We start from the raw sequence: 26,084 nt of genomic DNA on the forward strand, positions 1-26,084 counted from the left end.
CACAGAGGGAAAACATCTAAGTGCATTTTATTCTTTTTTTTTATCAAACAGGTGTGGTTTAGCGAGCAGATGTTTACAAGTAGCTTCTGTTTCTACAAGGGTTACCAGATCCCCAAGGGTAGTCAAGTACAACACTACGTAGATTACATTAATAATCTACCCAATGCTGACACACCGGAGGTCTTTGGTCTGCATCCTAATGCTGATATTACGTGAGTCAACAGTTTATCTTTATGAATTTAAAGGCAGTGGACACTGTTGGTAATTACTCAAAATTATTATGAACATAAAACCTCACTTGGTAACGAGTAATGGGGAGCTGTTGATAGTATAAAACATTTTGAGAAACGGCTCCCTCTGAAGTAATGTAGTTTTTCGAGAAAGAAGTCATTTTCCACAAATTCGATTTTGAGACCTCAGATTTAGATTTTGAGGTCTCGAAATCAAGCATCTGAAAGCACACAACTTTGTGTGACAAGGGTGTTTTTTCTTTCATAGTTATCTCACAACTTCGACGACCAATTGAGTGATCTGAGATATACCAAGTGAGAAGACTGGTCTTTGACAATCACCAGAAGTGTCCAGTGTCTTTAATTGTTGTTTTTCAGTTAGTTGTATTTATTGTTGTACATGTATAGTTGTAAAATAAAATAGAACAATTAAAATAGATATCCAAAACACAAAGTAACGATCTCTTGATTGTATTTATCCATCTGTAGGTATCAGAGTAACACAGCTCGCACAGTGCTGAGTACCATCTTGAGTATTCAACCTAAAGATAGCGGTGGTAGCAGTGGAGAGACCAGAGAGGTTGTAGTACAGAGAATGGCTGATGATATGCTGGATAAACTACCTCAGGATTACATCTCTTATGAGGTATGGTTAAATTCATTTAAAGGCACTGGACACCTTTGGTAATTGTCAAAGACCAGTCTTCTCATTTGGTGTATCTCAACATATGCATCAAATAATAAACCTGTTTGAGCTCAGTTGGGCTCAGTTTTGTGACAATAATGAAAGAAAAAAACAACCTTGTCACTTAAAGTTGTGTGCTCTCAGATGCTTGCTTTCGAGACCTCAAAATCCAATTCTGAGGTCTCAAAATCAAATTCAAGGAAAATTGCTTCTTTCTTGAAAACTACGTTACTTCAGAGGGAGCTGTTTCTCGCAATGTTTTAAACTATCCACAGCTCCCCATTACTGATTACAAAGTAAGGTTTTAATGCTAATAATTATTTTGAGTAATTACCAATAGTGCCTTTAATATTAAGTGTTTATTATTTTGGAAACAAAAGCCTTCAAACTTTTGGTTGTCTTGTGTCATTGTGTACTAGCAAAGTTACTGTGACAGACATGGCGCACTAGAAATTGTCAATATTTTTTTATATTTATATTTTATTGTTATCAAAATCATGACTGGACACTGTTACTTGTAAAGAATTAAAATTATAAGGGAAACTGACCGGGGCAATTTAAATTAAAATAGGGTCGACCGCCTCTTTAATTTTAATACAATTTCTTGTGATTATCTTGTGATTATTTTATTTTTTTAGCTGAAAAAAGTTGTTTCAATTATGAGTATAGTCTGATTTCACATGCAACTGATCAGCATAAAATAAAAAAAAACAATTAACCAATTAGTCCTTATTTTTAATGTGATTATGGTCTGCTGTACATTATGAAGAGTGAGTTGGAAAAATACAAGCTTTGTTACCAATGTCGTTTTTCTAATCCTAATGTTCTTGTAACGATGTTCTTCCTCAGGTTAAAGAGCGAGTCGCTAAAATGGGCGCTCTGCAGCCAATGAATATTTTCCTTCGTCAAGAGATAGATCGTATGCAACGTGTCATAACCCTGGTCAGAAGCACTTTGACCGATCTGAAGCTAGCAATTGACGGCACCATTATCATGAATGAGGTCAGTTGAAAGTATTTTATTTCATTAAAAAAATATATTTTGTCTTACGAAAGTGAGAAATAGCAGGGATGTGATCCTCCGTTTTAAAACAGACTTCCGTTCCCCTCCCCCCAAAAAAAGAATTTCCGTTTTTTTTTATACCCCCCCCCCCCCAAAAAAAAAACAAAAAACATGTCGTACATGTTTATTTGTTTCTTTTCCCGATTGTAAGTTATTTAATTTGTAATGTTTGCTTTAATTTTCTTTCCAAAGATGTGACTTTTTTTCATAGGCTTCACGAATGTTTTTATGTATTATCCTTTCCTGTAGTTGGCAGCTCGTCCATTGTTGGTTTGGTCAATCAAATATAATATTTTCATCAATGAGCGTAAAAACCCAAATAATATTGCCCAATGAAATAATTACATATTTTAAATTTTAAAACTTTTGCTTGTTTGTTAGAATCTACGCGATGCCCTAGACTGCATGTTCGATGCCCGCATCCCCGAGACTTGGCTGAAAATCTCTTGGGCCTCATCGACCCTGGGTTTCTGGTTCAGTGAGCTGATTGAGCGTAATAGCCAGTTCCGTACCTGGTGTTTTGATGGTCGACCACACACGTTCTGGATGACTGGATTCTTCAACCCTCAAGGATTCCTGACAGCAATGAGACAGGTGTGTGAATATATTTCTTACCCGTCAGTAACCCATCCTCAGACTACTATATACCCATCCTCAACCTTTGTTTACCCAATGTGAACCCATCTTCAACTTATGGTTGCCCAAGGTATACCCATTCTCAACCTATGGTTGCCTAAGTTGTACCCATTCTCAACATATAGTTGCCTATTGTGTACCCATCTTCAACCTATGGTTGCCCAAGGTATACCCATCATCAACCAATGGTTGCCTAAGTTGTACCTATTCTCAACATATGGTTGCCTAATGTGTACCCATTTTCAACCTATGGTTGCCCAAGGTATACCCATCATCAACCTATGGTTGCCTAAGTTGTACCTATTCTCTACATATGGATTGCCTAGTGTGTACCCGTTCTCAACCTATGGTTGCCCAATCTGTACCCATCTACAACATAAAATTTGTAAGACCGTGCGGCAATATTTTCAAAGATATAATTTGGTACTCTTTTACATTTTGTTTCACCTTTCAGGAAGTTACACGAGCTCACAAAGGCTGGGCTCTCGACAGCGTCATCTTACACAACGACGTGACAAGATTCTTAAAAGATGACATCAATCAGCCTCCCCAGGAGGGTGTGTACGTGACCGGTCTCTTCTTAGAAGGTGCTTCATGGGATCGACGAGGCATCCGTCTCATCGAACCCAAACCCAAAGTCCTCTTCGAGCCTCTACCAGTCATCCACATCTATGCTATAAACAGCACGGGTGGGAAGGATCCAAGAATGTATGAATGTCCAATTTATAAGAAACCAGTGCGAACAGATCTAACGTTTATCGCTACAGTTGACCTCAAGACGACCCAGAATCCTGATCACTGGATTCTTCGTGGTGTGGCCTTGCTATGTGACATCAAGTAGATTCCTCTATTACATGGACGTTAGTTAGTGTGTATAGATTCTTGTAAATCTATTCACAATAACTGAACCTAGCCTCATGCATCTATTGAAATCACTTCATGTTTTTGTCTCGTCATTTCATACGTGTGCTTCATTTCCCGTCACCTACCTCTCGTCATTTCTCATCAGCGGAAGATGCCTGTTGGGCAATTGTCTTCAAGCAAGAAAAAGAGCTGTGACTTCATACAGTCTTCTCTCCAAGGCTCTTAAGGAATGCTAAATATCAAAGACGTGACAACTCATGTTTGTCACCAGATTGTACGTTGGAAAATCCCTGTCACAGTTCACGCTTGTTGACATACTTAAATCAGTTCTCTTAATGATATGATATTTTGAGAAATGTTGATGCCTTTAAAAGTCAGTGTACTTGGAAATATTTGTGCCTGAGCAGCACATTTTGAATATTTAGTGATCTGTCCATTTGCATATTTAGTGATTCGTCCATTTGAATATTTAGTGATCCGTCCATTTATTTATAAGAAAATCATTTTATCATGACATTCTATTCTAACGATTAATTTCATTTATACATTTTGGCATGTATAACATTCGATGGTCAGTGATTATTCACCAATTGCTTAACATTTTAGATTAAACACTTTCATGTCCTTAAAACGCTTGACTGAAAAGTTAAACGGTCATATTTTAGAATTCACCTTTATGCAAATTTAATGGTACTAATAAATAATCAACTACATATTAATTGGTATCACTTTATGGCATTTGATCTGGATATCATTTTGTCATGTCATTTACATGAACAATCATAAATCCATCAAACATTGTGTGTAGTGTATGTTTTTTACATACACTGTACATGAGAGTTTGTTCTCTAAAAGATCCCAGAACTTTGAAGTAATAAAGCCACTGTCTTCATATCTATTGGTTTGGTTAAATAATTTGGAACTCATGTCATTTACATAAACAATCAAACATCCATCAAACATGCATAGTTTGTAGTTCATTCACAGGCAGCAAGCCCGTGGCAAGCCCATACGGGACCCATGTGGGTTTGCTACCCGGGTTCATATACATGTAGCCACTAGAGATTAATCTCGAAGATTCCAGAAGCTTGAAGTAAGAAAGCCAGTTTGTTTCCAGACCAACTGGTTTTGTTACTAACAAGTCGGATTTCATCCTTTTAGAAATAGCTTTCCAGAGGAACTATCGGACGTTACATGTCAAGACCACAAAAGTTGATAACAGTGAGAAGAAGTTTTTTTTATTGCGTAAAATAATGTTGTACAATGGTCTTGTTGGCTGGTTTTATATGTTTATAGTATTTTTCTCCTTTATCAATAAATCCATATTTTTGTTGATACATAGCTTAGAATAAGGATAAAGATAAACTTTGTATATTTCAGGTCAAATGATTACAATTTAATAGATGGAAGTTTGCATCAAAGATAAAGAAACTAAATTTTGGCTTTACCCATATGCACTGATGTGTGTTAGTACTGTATACCCAGTACATTTAATGCTCTGTGAAAAAATATCACAGGCATATTACTCAGGTGGGATTCGAATCCACGATCTTTGAAAATCTAGAGCAGTGTCTAACCTACCAAGATTGAAGTTGGCTACGAATGAAGAGAAAATGTCACCATCCAAAACACACTAATAAGATGAGACACGATGGCATGAGCTCTTTGTATATTTTTTAAAATCACGGGATTAATTTTTCTGATATTGACTTGGAATTTTGTAGAAAGTCTTTGTTGTGGACATAGTAATAGTGATCGTAATAATAATAGGTATTTATATAGCGCATTTACATAAAGATCAAAGCGCTGAACAGAATAAGACTATGAAACACAAACGCTTCAAGACGTTTCCTGAAAGTGGTGAGAAGAGTTCCACAATTTAGGACCAGGGGCCGATTTCACAAAGATCTAAAATTGATCGTAACTGCAAATCAATCACAGTTGCTTAGTAAAGTGTGATGTCACAATACAAATCACTATGGTGATACTGAAAATTTGTCTTGCGATGAATTGTATTGCTTTGTGAAATCGGCCCCTGATCATAAAGTCTTATATAGAGTTGTGACAAACAGTGTTTGTTTTTTGTGTTTTTACACGTTTAGTATTACCCTAGATCGATCAATACAAGAATACAAACAAGTTTTATTAAACCGCACAAGTTATTCATTAAGAATTATTATCTAATGATGCACTGTTGATAGTTTATCCATGTACATATAAAGATTTAACATTGTAAAACAGCTAACCGATACTGTTGACTTTCTCTCAGAAGAATTTATCTTTCACTAGCTGAGTGTTTTATATTTTGTATAATGAATCGGAATTAAGCTCACTTTTTATTCCAGTGAGAGAAGTTTGTTCAAATTTATAGTAAGACTAATATTATGTTATCCGTCCAACAGATTGGTTTCTCTGTGATGAACTTTGTGTCTTTCTGACAGTACTTTAAAGTTAGTAGCAAATTAAAGTTAGAGTTGGTTGATCTACTTTTTTTTTTTTTTAATTGTTAGATATGTGTTCAAAAATGTAATACACATAATTTGGTTTATTTGTCTAAAGACTAGACATGTACATGTTTACCAAACAAAAAAATTTCTTAGGATCAAGTGTCATGGCCGAGCGGTTAAGAGCACCGGATTCAAGCACTGGTGTTTGATCAGCAGGGTGTGGGTTCGGATCCCGGTCGTGACACTTGCTACATAAAATTGGGGAGGTAGTGCTTTCTGCTCTACCAGCCAGGCTTCGAATTGATGATACCCAAGCCTACATTCGTATGGACTGTGAAAGGGGTAACCCTGTTTCAGCCCTAGGAGTAGGTGGCAACGGCCTTTGGAAAAAATAGATGTAGCCCACACCTTGAAGTGGCCTTCAGGCCTTGTGTGTCAGGCGACTTGCATAAAAAATAATAAAAAATCATACTGAGTATTGGCCTTGCCTTGATGGCGATAGTTTAATACAAGAAAAACCAACGTATAGATTATTAAAAGAACGCACATTCATGTGAGAATCCGGACATGTTTTTTATTGATATTCCTCTTGCATAATTAATAATACAACCTGTACACTTGTAGTTTGGTTTTCGCCTTAAGAGCAAATATTCATGGTATACATTCACACTAAATTCAAGCATGTAAATAATTTTGTTGGGGCCATATTTTCCTACAATACACGTAAGTTTAGTTTACTTCTAATGCATAGAGTGCGAGTCACTTTTGATATTTTGTGTGTGTAAAATGTATAAAGTAAGCAATTCCATGATTTAAGCACGAACCAGTTTTATGTCCTTATGTCTGTTTTACTAGTAAGAGTTGCTACACGATGTATGTTAGCTCCGTTTTCTACAATGTGTTTTATGACAGAGATTGTGTGGTGTATGTTTTGTATTAATACCGAATGATTTAAATGCATATCTTGAGAACTACAGCTGTTATTGCTTTGATTCTTTGCTTCGCCTGTTAGTTTGCTGTGTGGGATTCAGTTTATTCGCAAGCGCCATCGTTCCCCCTTTCACACGAGAACTGGTGAAAGGGGTTCATTATTCTCTTCAAACTTCGATGACCACATTCGCATATAACAAATCTGTAAAAATTTGTACTCTTGATCATTGACCAAGATCCACAATTTTACAGATTTGTTTTATGCGTATGTTGGGATACACTGAGTAATAATGCACGCCTTAAAATTTGTTGCTGTTAGTTTTTGAGACGAGACTTGTAGAAAGGAAACGGGACACAACATTTTGATAACTTTTAAACTTTGGTAGGCCCATCATGTAACATTTGCATTGCTTTATTCACGAGATCAACCTTTGTTTGAGGATGCTTAATATGATAATAAGAATTAAAATGATTACCAGGATGACAGTGATAGGAAGCTATTATGACATCTTTCTTAAGGAAAATAAGTAGGCGTGGTGGGAGAGGAAGGGGAACAACTGGGTTGACCCATCATAACAGCAGTGAAAGACGGCAGGGACGTGGTCTCTACGGAAGCCTGGAACTGACCGATCATTACGGTACCCGCTGCCTGGTCGGCGTTGTAGTCCTTGTTCCTCAAGAAGAACGTCCTGTGGTCAATGCTCTCACTGTCAATGTCGGCCCTAAATGGCTGTGGGTAAAATAGGCGTAATTATTAGAAGATATGAATTTACATTGCCTTGAAGTACCCGATGCCGATTAGCAATATGGAGACTTTGGAACGCTCGGTGGTAGGAGACTTGCCACGTAAATTTTCAACTGTTTACACAGTTTGAGCGTGCGCACACATCTCTGAGAAAAATGGATTTACATGGTAAGTCTGCTGCCACCTAGTGTCTCCAAAAGTCTCCCATTGGTAAGGTGCACTTGACAATAATTTTAAAAATTGAAAGAACAAAAATTAAGAATAATTACAACAATGAATTATTTTTTACGCTGGTGGCTATGTAATGAAGTTAAAGGCAGTGGACACTATTAGTAATTACTCAAAATAATTATTAGCATAAAACCTTTCTTGGTGACAAGTTATGGGGAGAGGTTGGTGGTATAAAACATTGTGAGAAACAGCTCCCTCTGAAGTACCATAGTTTTGGAGAAAGAAGTAATTTTCCACAAATTTGATTTCGAGACAAGTTTAGAACTCGAGGTCTCGAAATCAACCATCTAAACGCACACAACTTCGTGTGACAAGGGTATTTTCTTCTTTCATTCATATCTCGCAAGTTCGATGACCGATTGAGCTCAAATTTTCACAGGTTTATTATTTTATGCATATGTTGAGATACACCAACTGTGAAGGCTAGTCTTTGACAACTACCAATAGTGTCCACTGTCTTTAAATAACTAGGTCCGGCTCATTTGTGTTATATTGCTTTTGTATGGCCAGTCTGGCCTAAAACTCTGTGTCAGACGAATGTCATTTCAGATATCAGTCCTCGGGTCATCAGATACCAGGTTGCAGAGGCCCAGCCCTTTCTGAGTCAGTCTGGCCAGGAATCTAAATCAAACTGACCCAAAAGTGTGTCATACTGACACATTGGAGTCAAAATCACTATTTTAACCAGTTTCAAGACCAAGCAATTGGTTAGGCTGGGACCCGAAATTCGGGAGTGTTTAGAATGTAGTTTGACCTGGCAAACTGGAGGATAAGTCGGCTTGGTCACCAGGGACTGAATCCGTGTACCAGGGAAAGGTATGCAATAAGTCAAACAATAGCACTGCACCCCTCAACACAGATACCAAACAAAACAATATGAAGTCAACATTAGGGTTAGCTAGCTGGTAGAGCACCGGCACATTAATCCAAATGTGGCAGGTTCAAATGCCGCTCTGGTAAATGTTTCTTTGTTCAACCTCAAACTCAACAAACTCTTACCTCAAGGTGTAAGATCTCCTGCGAGAAGTCAAGACGGACCAACCATCCACCAACAACTTCAGTTTGGATCGGGATCCAGAATTTCCCGCGGTATCCTCCCTGCCAGACGTACTTGACCTTGGTTAACGGGCAGTCGAAAAAGGGCAGCTCTGTCGATGTAGTAAGGTCAGCAAAGTCGGATGTAGTCCAGTTACCTGGTGGTGCTTGTGTAGGGTAGTCTGGCTCTTGGGTGGGGTCTTGGGTGGGGTCGTCTGGTTCTTGGGTGGGGTCTTGGGTGGGGTAGTCTGGCTGTTGGGTGGGGTAGTATGGTTCTTGGGTGGGGTAGTCTGGCTCTTTGGTGGGGTAGTCAGCGCAGGTTCCGCAGTCTTCTTGACCGATCAGAAGGACAGTGAACTCGATGGGTGCTGGCTCCAAGAACATGGCGTTGAAACCCATCTCCAGAATGTCTCCTGGTAAGAGGTCTGCGTTCCAGTGTTTGTTCTTCAGGATGTACAATGTTGACTCATTGTTTGTGCTTTCAACATCTGCATTCCAAATCTGTACAAAATAAAATGTGTTACTACAATACGACCAGACGATAAAAAAGCATTCCATGGTAAATAGACCATACAAGTCTCGCAGACAGTGGAACATTCTGGATACCACTTTGGTCCCACGTACATTGTTTTAACCTATGAAGGAAACAAACTCGCACTAACTGGTCTGTCCGAATACGCACGAGACTGCACAGTCTATTACCTAATTTAGCACCAGCTGTAAGAAATATGACCACCTCAAACAACCCCTTCAAAGCGTATCTTCAGTACACATAGCAATTAGAAAATATCAAGAAAAGAACACAATGTAAACCGTATGTTGGGATGAACAGAGTAAAATTCCTTGCTCAGGTTGCAGGTCAGAAGCCATACAACCAAAAGACTGCTGTATTGCCATTGTTTCCGCTCAGTTTACAATAAGCAAAGTTTGGGGGATCGGTTCTGCGTATACAGCAGACACCTTTGGCTTCCTGTATGAAATCCCCTCGTCTTCGTACACAGCATCAATTAAATATTTTTCAATATACAGTCAGTCTACTGAAACAGACACTGCAGAGCTAAACTTATGAGTTGATAAGCCACAAACCTCGACATCGATGACTGATTTGGAGAATTTGAGAGCAACATTCCAGCCTCCCGACATGTTGCTGGTGATAGGAATCGAAAACCATGCATTGAAGTAATTTGGCCAGTAGTTCAGGACGGTTGCGTTGCTTCCGCATGTAAAACAGGATGCCATGGGTCTGTCTGTTGGTGCTTGTGTGGGGTTGTCTGGTTGTTGGGTGGGGTCTTTGGATGGGAAGTCTGGTTGTTGGGTGGGGTCTTGGGTGGGGAATTCAGGTTGTTGGGTTGGGTTTTGGGTGGGGAAGTCTGGTTGTTGGGTGGGGTCTTGGGTGGGGAAGTTAGGTTGTTGGGTGGGGTCTTGGGTGGGGAAGTTAGGTTGTTGGGTGGGGTCTTGGGTGGGGAAGTTAGGTTGTTGGGTGGGGTCTTGGGTGGGGAAGTTAGGTTGTTGGGTTGGGTCTTGGGTGGGCAAGTCTGGTTCTTGGGTGGGGTCTTGGGTGGGGTAGTCTGGCTCTTTGGTGGGGTAGTCAGCGCAGGTTCCGCAGTCTTCTTGACCGATCAGACGGACAGTGAACTCGATGGGTGCTGGCTCCAAGAACATGGCGTTGAAACCCATCTCCAGAATGTCTCCTGGTAAGAGGTCTGCGTTCCAGTGTTTGTTCTTCAGGATGTACAATGTCGACTCATTGTTTGTGCTTTCAACATCTGCATTCCAAATCTGTACAAAATAAAATGTGTTACTACAATACGACCAGACGATAAAAAAGCATTCCATGTAATAGACCATGCAAGTCTCGCAGACAGTGGAACATTCTGGATACCACTTTGGTCCCACGTACATTGTTTTAACCTATAATGAAGGAAACAAACTCGCACTAACTGGTCTGTCTGAATACTTACGAGACTGCACAGTCTATTACCTAATTTAGCACCAAAACCCAGCTGTAAGAAATATGACCACCCCAAACAACACCTTCAAAGCGTATCTTCAGTACACATAGTAATTAGAAAATATCAAGAAAAGAACACAATGTAAACCGTATGTTGGGATGAACAGAGTAAAATTCCTTGCTCAGGTTGCAGGTCAGAAGCCATACAACCAAAAGACTGCTGTATTGCCATTGTTTCCGCTCAGTTTACAATAAGCAAAGTTTGGGGGATCGGTTCTGCGTTTACAGCACACACCTTTGGCTTCCTGTATGAAATCCCCTCATCTTCGTACACAGCATCAATTAAATATTTTTTAATATACAGTCTACTGAAACAGACACTGCAGAGCTAAACTTATGAGTTGATAAGCCACAAACCTCGACATCGATGACTGATTTGGAGAATTTGAGAGCAACATTCCAGCCTCCCAACACGTTGCTGGTGATAGGAATCGAAAACCATGCATAGAAGTAATTTGGCCAGTAGTTCAGGACGGTTGCGTTGCTTCCGCATGTAAAACAGGATGCCATGGGTCTGTCTGTTGGTGCTTGTGTGGGGTTGTCTGGTTGTTGGGTGGGGTCTTCGGTGGGGAAGTTAGGTTGTTGGGTGGGGTCTTGGGTGGGGAAGTTAGGTTGTTGGGTTGGGTTTTGGGTGGGGAAGTTAGGTTGTTGGGTGGGGAAGTTAGGTTGTTGGGTGGGGTCTTGGGTGGGGAAGTTAGGTTGTTGGGTGGGGTCTTGGGTGGGGAAGTTAGGTTGTTGGGTGGGGAAGTTAGGTTGTTGGGTGGGGTCTTGGGTGGGGAAGTTAGGTTGTTGGGTGGGGTCTTGGGTGGGGAAGTTAGGTTGTTGGGTGAGGTCTTGGGTGGGGAAGTTAGGTTGTTGGGTGGGATAGTCAGAATCTCCAGCGCAGGTTCCGCAGTCTTCTTGACCGATAAGACGGACGGTGAACTTGATGGGTGCTGGCTCCAAGATTATAGCGTTGAAACCCATCTCCAGAATGTCTCCTGGTAAGAGGTCTGCGTTCCAGTGTTTGTTCTTCAGGATGTACAATGTTGACTCTTTGTTTTTGCTTTCAACATCTGCATTCCAAATCTGTAAGAAAAATAATTGACAATATCAAGAAAAGAACAATAGAGAAACCAACATTAATATTCTAAATAAATGTTGAGGCGAGGTGGTGAACATACTCCTTATTCAGGTACGGGTTAGCCTCGTCAAGGCGCACCCGGCACACCCAGATATCACGCTCACATGAAAAAAGACCAGCACGAGCAGCAAAGTCGCGAAGCACCTTTACCACCCTCGTTTTGGGGCCATGGTTTACTTTCCTTTTTTTGGGTAGGAGAAAAGTTATATGCATATTATGACAGTACATTTGCTCGCTTTGATAGCTCCATGTGTTGACCAATAAGAAGCCATTTACTTGCATGACATCATCACAGAAACGTTTGATGGAAATGATGCACTAGCAAGTTAGCGAAAACCACCGACACAAAAGTTGTGACAATAACAGCCATCTTGGATAACTTTCCGTATGGCGCCACCACTTTTTCACTCATTTTTACAAAAAGGGATATCTCATTGAGGTAAATTAGATACTTTATTATTTCATATCGAATATAAAAGTGGTGGCGCAATACGAAAACTTTTCCGCTATCTTTTCCAGGGAAGCATTACCATGTAGCTCTGCCAGCTCGAAAAGCACCATTTAATTTAGCCCCATCAATTGGTCCAATCCACTCCGTATCCTTGGCCCTAGCACGTCTGATATCAAAATCGGAAAAGTTTCCGTATGGCGCCACCACTTTTTCATCTGATATGAAATAAAATAGTATCTAATTTACCTCAATGAGATATCCCTTTTTGTAAAAAAAGAGTGAAAAAGTGGTGGCGCCATGCGGAAATTTATCCAATGCTTCAGATAGCCCGCAGGCTACACCTCGAATCGTTCAAACATATGTAGGGACCGCCCCCTTGTAAGATAAAAATATAAGTAGTTTATTTTCACCCCCCTAAAAATTTAAGAGCCTTCACGCTAACCCACCAGTTTATCAACAGCCTAATGCTGGACCCCCCAGTGAGGAACAGCAGGTAGGGGAGTGATGTGGTTTTGTGTGTGGCCCACAGCCAGTCATATTCTGGATGACTGTGAGTGAGGAAACACAATAAAATTATGATCACTCCATAACTGGCTGTTTCATCCTTATTTTCAGGTATGTGGATTTCAGTTATACTTTAATTAAAAGTTCACATTACATAGCTCAATTTAGCATCATTTTAGTCATTTTAATCTAATAGTAAAAGAGATATTTCTATTCAAATTTGTTCCAAGACTTTCACTTAGGTCCATTGTTTTAAGCCCTATAGGTTTTGCTAAAAAGGTGGTCTAGAAAGTTCCATTGAGTAATAGTTTTCTAAAGTTAATGTTTTGTTCCCTATTGATATTTTGATTAATTGATTTGGGTATGTGAAACCCCATAGATGATTGATTTAGGCTAAATTTGTGTTCATTGACTTTTCCATTTACTTGCAATTGGTGAAGAAAAGTCATGATAGTTTTGTAGATAAATACACTTTGGTAGTATCCATTGACTATAGCCACATACATGTATGGGTATAGCTAGGGCACACTTTGAGTCCACCCGCATTGGGTAATGCACAGGCTGGACAAGGGCTAGATATAGTCTGAGTGGCACCACAACAGATGGTTTGGTAATCAGTGCTATGCCCCAAGGCTATGGTCAGGGTAGGCCAAAGAGGTTTCCATAGGAACAGGTTGGCCAAGGACAAGTGGGTTTTCTTATGTTTTTCTTAATCTATCCAATTCTTTGTTTTTCTTTAGTCAAACCACCTTATGTTTTTCTTTTGTGTCGGTTTATGACCAACAGTAGCAAAACTGAGAGTGTTTACATGATATGTGCTGCAGAGCTTGTGTGAATGATTGTTTATCACAACAAGTGGAGTCAAGTTGTTTTGACTTACATAAAGGTGTTTCCCCAAACTGTCTTGTAGATTAGAGTTTTAAGTTGTAGATAGCTTTTGTATTGGGTTTAAGTTGGGAAAAGTTTCCGTATGGCGCCACCACTTTTTCATACGATATGAAATAATACAGTATCTAGTTTACCTCAATAAGATATCCCTTTTTGTAAGAAATTGTGAAAAAGTGGTGGCGCCATACGGAAAGTTATCCTTAAGTTGTTATAATGTAGTTATAAGTCATATTCTGGATGACTGTGAGTGAGGAGACACAATAAAATTATGATCACTCCATAACTGGCTGTTTCATCCTTATTTTCAGAACCCTCCCACCCCCTTCGCCTGGGCCCGGGGTCTACACATACATCACACGTTTTGGGTAACTTAATCAAATGAATTTTGAGTGTGAACTTACGTAACGATCTTGACAACTTGCTCTTTTTCGAAGCGCGCACAAGGTCTCATATTAGTCGGGTTCCTTCCAATGGTAGCAATTGATCGTACCAGAATGATAAGTTTTTTATAAGGACGATAAGGAAATCATCCGAAAAAGTCTACAACACCTTGTGAGTTTATAAGTCACAAAGTGACCGATATGAACGCCATAGAAGAAAACACTTTTTTTATACAGACCTTAACATCTATGACTGGTTTGGAGAATTTTAGAGCAACATTCCAGCCTCCCGACACGTTGCTGGTGATAGGAATTTCAAACCGTGCATTGAAGTACTTGGACGGCCAGTAGTTCAGGACGGTTGCGTTGCTTCCACACGTAAAGCAGGATGCGGAGATCAGCTGAGGACAGAGTACCAGGAGCCCAAACCACGTGACAAGATGCACAGGGTGCATTATCATGTCTGATAAAAAAAACCCGATAATATGATGCAAGTAAAACCTACAACCGTTTTATATTGCAAAAAGTATAGCCTTGCGACGCACGATATTTTGGATAAGTGTGACCTTTATAAAGGCACTGTGGATTTTACAAAGACTTAAGGACTCTAGTTAGGACATCTTGAGTTAGGACTTACTCGTCCTAACTTGGACTAACCTTACATTTTTAGTATCTCCTTGGACTAGTCCTAAGTAGACTAGTCCTAAGTTTAGGACTAGTCCTGACTCTTTGTGAAACCGACCCCAGGACCCTTAAAAGAACACGTTGTCTTGGATCGGCCGAGTTGGTCTTTGAAAAGCGTTTGTAACCGTTTGTTAAAAAATGCATATGATTAGAAAGGTGTTTTAAAAGTAGAATACAATGATCCACACAAGTTTCACTCGAAATTGCGGTTTTACCTCATTACGAGTCAAGTCTTTGAATCCCATAAATAGCCGTGTCAGTTCACTACGTAAAAGGAAAACCGTGCAATTTCGAGTAATACCTGTGTGAATCATTGTATTCTACTTTTAAAACATCTTTCCAACCATATTAATTTGATAACAAACGGTTACAAACGCTTTTCAAAGACCAACTCGTCTGATCCAAGGCAACGTGTTCCTTTAATGTAAATGATAAACACCAGCATTATCACTTGGCGTATCCCAACTTTTGCATCAAAAACAGATCTGTAAAAATGTTGACCCGCTTTTCCTTATTATTGGTCATCGAAGATGCAAGAGAATATTGAAAGAAAAAACCTTGAGTGTGCTTTCAGATGGCACGTTTTTTTCCAAGTTTTTATGCTAACAATTTGAGTAATTACCAACCGGTGCCTTTAAATAAATAAAAAAATAAAATAAAAAAACACCACCAGGAATAAAATTAATAGGGGTTAAACAGATGGAATAAGCTTTTGGAGAAAAGGAACCCGAAGGATGATGCTGAATAAAGGAATTGATAGTTGGTGTTCAAATTGAAAGCTGACAGGATTGTCCGGTAATCGATTTTTTTTTTTTAAACACTAACAGTTTTGCTATAAATGGAAAATTTTATCTTGGCTTCTCACCCCGTGTCTTACCCTTTCTTCCAGTCATCATGATTGTCAACCTCGTTGCAATGTCGCATAAGCTGCCTGTGCGGTGAAGCTTCAAACGCGTGGGGCCGTTTAAATACATCCACCAAAATCACGTGTTGGAGTTTGGACAATGCTTGGATGGCTTGGTACGCTCAGTGGCGTAGACTTGCGTTTTAGAGATACCAATGGTACCTCCGGTTGGAAAGGTCGATAAGAAAATAATGTCATTTTCTTATCGGCAAAAAAAAAACAAGTTTTATCGGCCAATAATATGTTAAAATTGGACCATCTGTCTCTTCGCACATTAAAAAAACATTTACAGTTTGGGTCATTGTTGAATACGCAGCGATAAGAAAACTGATAAATCATTCGCCACGATACAGTTTTCTGGCGCTTTGGTACTACCCACCAACGGGAGCTAAATTTGATGTTAACAGACGCGCAAATGTCAGCATAAACTACCAAGCATAAAGATGTGGTAGGAACGGTTCTTGCAAAGTATCACTTTGTCATGGTGACACATTCTGCGATTCCGTCAACAACTCCAGCGTGAAGTTAGCAATTGCCCCGCGGTAATGTTACAACGTAGTAAGGTCGGCCGAGGTAAAGTTAGCGAATTGCAGAGGTAAAGTTCACAATTCCACTCCACGGTAAAGTTCTAAATTTCGCCGCGAGAAAGTTTCCCGCGGTAAAGTTAGAGATGCCATTGTGGTAAAAATAGCAATCTCCGGAACTTGTTGCTCTTGCGCTTCACGCGTGAAATAAAACGACCAAGACTTGTGCTAACCATCTAAAGCCGCAACTAAAACGTAATTATAGCCGAAGGCTATTAGGCGTGTATGTATGTCTCAGAATCAAGACTTTGTATATAGTTTTATAATGACACTATAATGTGTAGCCATTTTTTTTTTCAAAGAGAGACAAGCAAACCGAACAAGTATACCACTGTCAACAATCAATGTGTATGCCTATAGCCTCATATACACAGGCATTCAAGGTAATAGCCGTTCTGTCCCATTTTGTGGAATTTAAAACAAATTATTGGAAACGTCATGTTGTCATCGTTTTGACACAAGTATGTTGCATAACTTATAAAAAAAACACCCACCCAAATCATCTCATTTCATTACACATGCATGCTCATGGTGATCAAACAGCACGGCTCTGTAGCTTTGAACTATTGCCCTGTAGACAGTGTTTGTTTTCCCCAATATTGATTATTTGGTTTTTTTTTTTTTTTTTTTTTGGGGGGGGGGGGAAGGAGTAATACTGCAAAAAAGTGTTAGCCGTGCCTTGTGATAAGAATAGACAATCGGCTTATAACAACACACCCTTTCGGTAATTATTACAGATCACTCCATTTTCGTTAATCGCCGAATCACATAAAAGGAACAGATGTTTGCACTCTGAGGAAAATATAATCAGCTCTTCTTGATACCCGAACCGAGATAACTCGGTGGTACCTTCCACTGTGAGACAATATATAACCAAACAGTGCTCTAAAAACGTATAAAACAGCTCTTTCACCACGTTTGACAGCTACGGACTAAGACAGACGTAGAGCGGAACTGAGGCTGACCCGATAAATAGGTTAAACAAAAAGCAAAACAGCAAGGGGAAAGTCCAGCATTAAAGCCATTATACACTTTTGGAACAGAAAAACAAGAAAAAGTCCACAGATACAAATAACTTGCAGGGTTTACAGAAGGTAATGGTAAAAGACTTCTCTTGAAATATTATTCCATGAAATGCTTTACGTGTTGAGAAAAAATTTCAACAATTACCAATTCTCGACATCAAGAATTACGGATTATAGTAAACACATGTCGACATGACACGGCGAAACGTGCGGAAGCAAGGGTGGGTTTTCTCGTTATTTTCTCCCGACTCCGATGACCGATTGAGCCTAAATTTTCACAGGTTTGTTATTTTAAACATAAGTTGTGATACACGAAGTGTGTGGGCCTTTGGACAATACTGTTTACCGAAAGTGTCCAATGGCTTTAAATAAAACTTTAGCCAAAATTTTAAGAAATTTCTGCCAAATAAAAACATAAAAACACAAGAGGTAAATTAATCAAGCATGTTTGTTCTTAACACTAACCCTAACCCTAATTGTAACCCTAACATTTAGCCTTCGAGAAGACTCTGCTAGGGTCGAAACGTCAGGCCATTAACTATGTTTGCATTTATAACCGTAGGCCCTTTTAATTAGTTGGTTAGCAGTTAGCAACAGATAAGTTCTATTAAATTTCTCACTTTAATTTTAACGAGTTTACTGATAAAGAACAGCCTATGTTTGGCTTTACCGTAAAGTACTTTACAGTTTGCATTCCGGTTAAAGGGTACTTACAAAACACAATATCTACAGACTTACACAGTTTGAAGATCATGATAGTAGAAAGCTTCTCTAAAAATGTTACTTGCTGAGATGCTGTAGTTTTTCAGAAAATTAGTAAAACAATGTCACGAAAATAATGTTCACAGTTTTAGCATGCTAGATCGTATTTACCAGTGTCTCGGTTTTAGCGAGACGAACATTATTTTCGTGAGTGGTTTTACTCATTTCTCAAAAACTATACAGCACCTTAGCAACTAATATTTCAAGGGAAGTTTTCTACCATCATTATCTTCAAACCGTGTAAGCTGAATGTAAATCTTTGGACATTGTGTTACAAAAAGTACCCAAATCCTCTAATGACACCAGACACTATTGGATTGTCAAAGACCAGTCTTCTCACTTGGTGTATCTCAGCATCATATATGCATACATTAATAACAAACCTGTGAAAATTTGACCTCAATTGGTCGACGAAATTGCGAGATAACTATGCAAGAAAAAACACCCTTGCCACACGAAGTTGTGTGCCTTCAGATGCTTGATTTCGAGACCTCCAAATCTAAATCTGAGGTCTCGGAATCAATTTCGTGGAAAATTACTTCTTTCTCGAAAACTGCGTAACTTCAGAGGGAGCCGTTTCTCACAATGTTTTATATTATATAACTGACATACAGATCCTTGTCGTTTGATTGGTGGAACTTACTTCACGTGACATTCACTATTACTCCCATCCGCACAGGCGATCAAAAAGACCTATTCGCCCATGGGGAATAGCATTTCCCATTCAACAGTTAGGATCATCCTTGTTCCCAATGTTTTTGAGCAGTACAGCGCCGCCGCGCCGCTGCTAAAACAAAGGATCACCTCTGCAAAAGGTTGCACTGTACTGTGTTATGCTACGTGTTGTTTTATAAGTTGGGGTGATATGCTTAGGGACCTCTCACACGAGAATGGGACTTGAATCAAGTCTACAGCAGCAGCTGTGTGTATTATGCCAAACAGTAAATGTGCCCATTGCTGTACATGGGCCTATGCGTTGAGTTAATGGTTTGTTTTATTGGCTAATATTATGCGGAACTAAGCCTGAAATTACAAATTTGTATGGTTTTCTTTTCGCTTTATCAACCATATGGCTCAGTGGTTAAAGGCACTGGACACATTGGTAATTACTGAAAATAATTTTTAGCATAAAAACTTTCGTTCGTAATAAGCAATTGAGAGCTGTTGATAGTATATTGTAAGATACGGCTCCCCCTCTGAAGTAACGTAGTTGTCGAGAAAGAAGTAATTTTTCACGAATTTGATTTCGAGACCTCAGATTTAGATTTTGAGGTCCCGAAACCAAGCATCTGAAAGCAAACAACTTCGTGTGACGTGGGTGTATTTTCTTCCATTATTACCTCGCAACTTCGACGACCAATTGAGAAATCAAAATTTCACAGTTTTTTTTTATGCATTATGTTGAGATACACCAAGTGAAAAGACTCACTGGTCTTTGGCAACAACCAATGGTGTCCAGTGTCTTATAAGCAGGGTACACTATTGGTAGTTGTCAAAGACCAGTATCCTCAATTGGTGTATCTCTAGCATAAAAAAAACAAACCATTGTGTGGATAATATTTGGGCTCATTTGGTCATCGAAGTTGCAAGAGAATAGTGAAAGAAGAAAAAACACCGTTGTTGCTAAACTTTTTGTGCTTTCAGATGTATTATAACAGGCCCTGATGAAGTCCTTTTGTTTTTATTTGGGTTGGAACTTACCCCTTGTTTAAAAACTATATAGATGGAGCCGTGTCTCACAATGTTTTATACTATCAACAGCTCCCCTTTGCTCGCTGCCAAGTAAATTTGTATGCTACAATCATTTTGAGTAACTACCAAAATAATGTGTCCAGCAGCCGATTTCAAGAAACGCTGGGAATAATTTTAACTAGAACGAGTAACTCGTCCTAACTTAGGATAGGTTCAATGCGTCACAAAGTTAATGAATACGAAACTCAACTCGTCCTAAGTCCCAATAAATTCTAAGTTTAGAAGAGTTACTGGTGAAATAGACGACAGTGCCTTTAAAACCACCCACCACTTTTACAATCCTGTATTTCGTCTTTTATAACTTTAGTATATTACTTCTCGGATAACTGTGGTCAAACAATCACCATCAACGCTGGCGGTAGTGCAGAGATCAACTCCCAATCATCGTATTCATATGACTCCAACCAGGACTGCACTGTTACAATACAGACATCCATTCTACAGAGACTCCTCGTTACTTTTGACTATGTCGACACTGACGGGTCTTGCGATACGAACTTCCTTGAAATCTACGATGGACCGAATCTCATTTTGAAAAAGTTGGCCACTGTCTGTGGGTACACAACATCATCAGCCTATGCGTCTACACTGAATTCACTCACCCTTCGCTTCAAAACCGGGGACAACATCTACTTTACTCAAGGTCGTGGGTTTTCCATTACATTGACGTCTTTCAAAACAGGTATGTTTTTTTGTGTGTAAAAAACACACTTGTTAGCAATAGGTACTTTGTGTGCTTTCAGATGCATAATAAAATGCTTCAGCTGAATTATTTTGTTCTTAAGTGAGTGAGAATCTTCCTCTTAAAAAAACTACGTTAGCAAGTACGTCTTTATGCTAACAATTATTTTAAGTTAACAATAGTGCCCAGTGCTTTTAATTTAAAAAATAGATTTTTTTAGTAAGTTCATCATTCGATTTGTCGCAGTATCTCTGTGATTTGTTTTCATCAAAATTAGATGGGTCAAGTTTGTGTGTAAAAATAAACGGATTTATGTTTCACAGCATTGATTTTAGACGAATATTGTTTCTCCGGAGGACTGTTAATTCTTGCGTCACCGTTTTCACAAAGAGACACACAATCTTGAGAATTATTGATGAGTACAAGAGGGGGCCTCTATCTCAACAATTGCATGCGTTTTAAGGAAGAGCTCCAGGCCCCAGAAAGGCATTGTAATATTTATTACTTTGGGCATGAACAAAGACAAATTGACTAGAGCGGGACTCAAATCAACGACCTCCGGTCAACATGCAGGCGCTCTACCGTTGAGATACCTAGCCCCATTTCGTCAATATCTTTGTTCGAGGGTGCCAGTCAGAAGCCATACAACCGTTAACTGCCGTGTAGCCAGGGATCACACCCAATTTACGATACAACCTGGGAAGCGGCAGCCAGGGGATCACCTTAAGGGGATGCAACTTTTTAATAATAGTATAGCAACAAAAGACGCATTATGTGACTTTTGTCTGTTTTATGTACAGGTGTCTGTGGGTCAGGTGATTTCGAATGCGACAATGGCCGATGTATTGACAGCAATCTACAGCACGACTTTTACGACAACTGTGGGGACTCGAGTGATGAGAACTACGGTAATTCGAATACTTTAATCCTTTTGTTTTCGTAACCGAACGATTATTTATAAAGCGCGCTACCAAGCGTTTGCTCTACAGTTAGAGAATAGTTAAAATTTTAACAAGATCGTCTGTGTACAGTACGTCGTATGTAAAAATCTTGGTTGTTTTTGAACACGCGGAGGACACGGTTGTTGGCACTTCGTGGTGATGCTGACAATAATATGATAAAAACAGAACAAATATTCCCCTGTGGCCTTTCTCTTGAAGACGAGCAGAGTAGACTGTTCGAAACTTCCAGACCAAACTCTTCTCAGAGCCAACACTCCCTCAAAAAACTAAAAGAGTTATTGCAAACCCGCAAGTTATCGTTATTATTAGTTTATTCTTAGAATTAGTATTTGCCATCGCACTATCTGTTGAACCACTTCAGAAGTGTGGAGTCTTACATAGAGCCCAAATCAATGATGGCTGCCTGATGAGATGAGAGTATAGGGCAAGGACACCAGAGTGTGGGTTCGACTCCTGGTCTTGACACTATTACAAGATAAATACTATGTTTAGATGCTTCGCATCGCAGGAGGAAATTAGTAGGGTAGTAGAGATCGTGATTCATTCTACTCGGAAAATGGCCCCCACATTTTCGTGGTGGAAAAAAACAACATTTTAAAAGATTACATTTTAACCATTGGAGACGTTTTGTTGGCACTTTGGGGATCGGGAGAAGACAAAAGCAATTTTAAATTTCGATTGCCTATAGTTAAAAGACCTTTTGTACAAATCAATTCAGGCATCAATTTCAATTTATTTTTGTAACTACATTTTGTTTGATGTTTACAAGCAAGCTAGTTTAGTTCTGACTTCATTTCAATTGGAAAATAGCATTAGGTCCTTAGGCTGTGTCCAGCTGCTTCCAAACCAAAGCTTGTATATTATTCATATGCAAAATATTGTTCACGACCTCACGTTTTGATATTTCTATCTTCATGAGAAGATTACTTTACTAATACTAGAGTCGAGCTAGACTTGGTTCTAAGTCTGGGAATTGTGGCTCCGAGTCATATTATTGCCTGATGTAGCGCCCTCTCTTGTTTAGACTCGGTCATTGCGCGAGATGCGTGGGACGTTTTTCGTGGCTGATGCAGAGCAATAACAGCGATCTCAGACTTGAAATAAAGTCTAGGGTCGAACATGAGGTGATCCATCATATTATTTTCAATTCAAAAGGATATAGGAGGTCCCATTTTTGGCACAGCCACCCGTTAAATTCAGCGAACCATGGGCAAACAAATTAACATATTCAAAAGAAAATCTATGCATGGGGAAGTAAGCAGACAGCATAAAATGGAACCGAGTTGGTGACAATACCAATAGTGCAAACATCTGGTTAAATTAACGTATGTAACTCTGTCTAGACTCCAAACTTAAAGGTACTGAACACTATTGGTAATTAGTAAAACATTTATAAGCACAACAACTTACTTTGAAACGATCAATACAGAGCTGTTAATAATAAAACATTGTGAGAAACGGCTCCCTCTGAAGTAACGTAGTTTTTGAGAAAGAAGTAATCTTTCAGACTAAAATATTTGAATTGAGCTGAGGTCTCGAATTCAAGGCATCTGAAAGCACACAACTTTTGTGTGACAAGGGTGTCTTTTTTTTCATTTACTATTTTATGCATATGTTGAGATACACCAAGTGAGAAGACTGGTCTATGACAATTACAAAAGGTAAATGTATCCAGTGTCTTTAAGAGTTCGAATCCTTCTTAAAGCTAACCGCTGGTTTTACAATTAAAATGACTATATAGGCAATAAGCATTGTCGTCTAGCTACTGCATCACGAATTGTGAGATTCATAATCATAGACGTTAAACCAAAGCTTGTTGGGCCCTGGTGTTTGTTGGAAACTCTGAACATGCTCTGAACAATAAAAATATTAATAACAAATAATATTTTGATGTTCGTCTTTCAGAGGAAATCGTTAATAACATTATCGGCTGGGGCATTGGGATTATAGTCGCTGTGATTGTCGGGAGCATCGCCGGGGTTGTTCTCCTGGCTGTTTGTTGCGGTTGCCTGTGTTACCACCTTTGTTGCAAGAACAACGCACCCAGAACAACCACAACAGTTGTAGTGCCCCCTGGCAGCCAACAACAACAACATCAACTAGGGGTCTACCCTCAGCAACCCGGGGGGCCACCACCGGGCTATAACCAACCGCCAATGGCAATGCAACAGCATCCCGGGCAGTATCCGCCACCAAAAATGTAGAGCATCGATCAAGTCGGTTTCACACATTGATGTAAAGAATTTAATCTACTAGAAAGTGCCTATCATTTTACTCGTTACTTCGCACAACAATAATGTAAATGTTTTAAAGGGGGATGTATTTACGTTTAGCGTGGTTAAAGTGTAGACCATGGCCCAATTTCATAGAGCTGCTTAAGCAAAGAACTTTGCTTATCATGTTTCTGCTAAGCAAAAATAAGCAGGATTCCAGTCACAAATTGTACATGTTACATGGTAGTTTGGCTGGTAACCTAAAGTTCTTGTAAGCAAAAGCTGTGCTTAGCTACTAGGTGTGCTTAGCTACTTTGCGTGCTTAGCTACTTTGCGTGCTTAAACGGCTCTATGACATTGGGCCCATATAGTCAAATGAAGTCAATTTCACACCTCGATGAAAAGAATATACAATACTAGAAAATGCCAACAACTTCCTCTTTCCTGTGGACAACAATGTGTCGAAACCAAACGTTTAACAGTTTGGATTTGTTTTCCCCTTTGTCTCTCTATATATAGACTGCATTGAGTTTACACAATAGTTGTTAACTTAAAGGCACTGGACACCTTTGGAAACTGTCAAACACCAGTAGCCCTCACTTGGTGTTATCCAAATATTTTTTAAATAACAAATCTGTGATTGTTTTGCTCAATTGGTCATCGAATGTGCCTATAGAGAATAATGAAAGAAAACCTCCCATGTTGCACAACTTTGTGGGCTTACAGATGGATAATGAAAAGGCTTCAGCTGAAGTATTTTAAGTGGGACATTTAGGCTAATACCTCTTTCTCAAAAACTACGTTTCTCACAATGTTGTATACTATCAACAGCTCTCCAACCAAGTTTTTATGCTAACAATGGGAGACTTTCTGGGACGATAGAGGGCAGCAGACTTACCGGGTAAATCCATTGTTCTCAGAATTATGCGCATGTTCAGAACTACGTAAACAATGGAAATTTACCCGGTATGTCTGCTGCCGCCTAGCGTTGGAAAGTCTCCTATTGTTTTGAGTTATTACGAATAGGTTCCAACAACATTGCATCGACCTTTACTCGTACAAAAATGTATGATTACAGAAACTCAATTTTTCTTCAAACTCAAAAGTGAACGTTTAGATCGTCTAGGCCCCTGCACATTGTCAAACTTTGTTTAGTTACTAATGTTTGTTGTTTCGTAACCAATCATTTTGCACATTCATTTTGTTTCTATCTGAATTAAACCTTTGTTCTTGTATGTCCCTTGTTTTAAAGGGGTTACTATGGTAATGGGTATTATTACTTTGGCAATTTGGGTTTTAAAACACAAAATCTCCATGTAAGATAAATAATCTTTTGGAGTCTTTGTTGTACATTTATAGTGGTCCCAAGTGTTTTTTAACTCACATTTTGTTGTGGGAAAACATTGCAGCTGTGAAATCAGAGACATTTTTATACATTAAAGCTTTTACTTTTTATAATACGCATAATGATATGAATGTTTGTTTTTTGAAATACACATTATTAGTTTGCATAATTCAAGTTTTTACAGTAAAATTAGATCAGCTAAAGGAACGTTACAGAATTGGCAAGAAACAAACATCGTGAAGATCACAGATTTACGTAAAACTTACACGGTCTAATGACGATGACAGTAAAGATCCCTTGAAATAGTTCTGTCTGAAATGTCATATTATTATTTGATGAGGAATAAACAAAACTCATTTCCTGTTTGGAGTTTAACATTCACTGAGCGATTTAACTTCTTTTTTTGATCCGATGTCATGCAAAACTTGTAATCGGGTTTTCACTATTTTCTCGTGACCCAGATGGCCGATCGATCCCGAACTTCTACAGGTTTGTCGGTTTATGTGTATTATGGTGAAAACATAAAGTGCTTACACTGCCAGCAATTGATTTGTTTGCAAAAACCAATTCTGTAATGTTCCTAATAAGTGTTCATTATTCAGAAGTATAAATGTCAAGATTTTGATATTTTTATTAGCGATAATAAAACGATTCACATTTTTGTAGTTGGTTTGATATAAAGAGTTTGAATTTAATTAGTGTTATTTATCCAAACAATGCGATTTTTGGATTAAAAATGGCGCCCATAATTATTGCACGATATAAAACGACATGGTAAACAGAGGGAAAAAACACATAAAAGTGGTTTCTGAGCTGTTCGTGCATAGCTCTCGTAAACTGTGTAGGGCTGAGAAATTTCGTCTTTAGGAACGTTGCCAACGCTTCCGCATGCTTTAAAGACGTTAATAATGGCTTACCAATGCTAACATGTCAAGGCGAATGACCGTCT

The 26,084-nt window shown here is 39.0% G+C and overlaps 3 protein-coding genes across 3 annotated transcripts in view; 2 read left to right on the top strand and 1 right to left on the bottom strand.

Annotated features, from left to right (window-relative positions):
* The window catches only part of LOC117288804 (dynein heavy chain 5, axonemal-like), a 75,959-nt gene extending 70,523 nt beyond the window's left edge, over positions 1-5,436 (top strand). The window contains exons 74-78 of the mRNA XM_033769647.1: positions 52-212; positions 720-876; positions 1,765-1,917; positions 2,359-2,571; positions 3,068-5,436. Of these exons, the coding sequence (XP_033625538.1) occupies positions 52-212; positions 720-876; positions 1,765-1,917; positions 2,359-2,571; positions 3,068-3,454 (1,071 nt within the window). The 3' untranslated portion in view covers positions 3,455-5,436. The remainder of the gene's footprint in view (positions 1-51; positions 213-719; positions 877-1,764; positions 1,918-2,358; positions 2,572-3,067) is intronic.
* Positions 5,437-7,250: 1,814 nt separating this feature from the next.
* Positions 7,251-15,821, bottom strand: LOC117288842. The gene is made up of 5 exons (XM_033769694.1): positions 15,784-15,821; positions 14,462-14,685; positions 9,952-10,644; positions 8,830-9,366; positions 7,251-7,584 (listed from the first exon to the last, which is right to left on the bottom strand). Exons 1-5 carry the CDS (start codon positions 15,800-15,802, stop codon positions 7,369-7,371), a joined length of 1,689 nt encoding a protein of 562 aa, XP_033625585.1. The 5' UTR covers positions 15,803-15,821; the 3' UTR covers positions 7,251-7,368.
* A 4,394-nt stretch (positions 15,822-20,215) lies between these two features.
* LOC117289455 (low-density lipoprotein receptor-related protein 12-like) lies at positions 20,216-23,988 on the top strand (the record flags this gene model as incomplete). Its single annotated transcript, XM_033770587.1, has 3 exons — positions 20,216-20,615; positions 21,416-21,523; positions 23,483-23,988. Coding segments are annotated over 3 exons (807 nt in total), but the record flags the coding sequence as incomplete, so codon positions are not given.
* Positions 23,989-26,084: the final 2,096 nt, after the last annotated feature.

This window comes from Asterias rubens, chromosome 4, assembly GCF_902459465.1.
Source record: "Asterias rubens chromosome 4, eAstRub1.3, whole genome shotgun sequence".
Taxonomy (NCBI): domain Eukaryota; kingdom Metazoa; phylum Echinodermata; class Asteroidea; order Forcipulatida; family Asteriidae; genus Asterias; species Asterias rubens.

Coding starts and splice junctions, on each gene's coding strand:
- LOC117288842 (XM_033769694.1), bottom strand. Junction 10,645..14,461: donor AACCAGTCATAGATGTTAAG/GTCTGTATAAAA, acceptor TATTTTGTACAG/ATTTGGAATGCAGATGTTGA. Junction 7,585..8,829: donor AGGAGATCTTACACCTTGAG/GTAAGAGTTTGT, acceptor TTTTACCCACAG/CCATTTAGGGCCGACATTGA.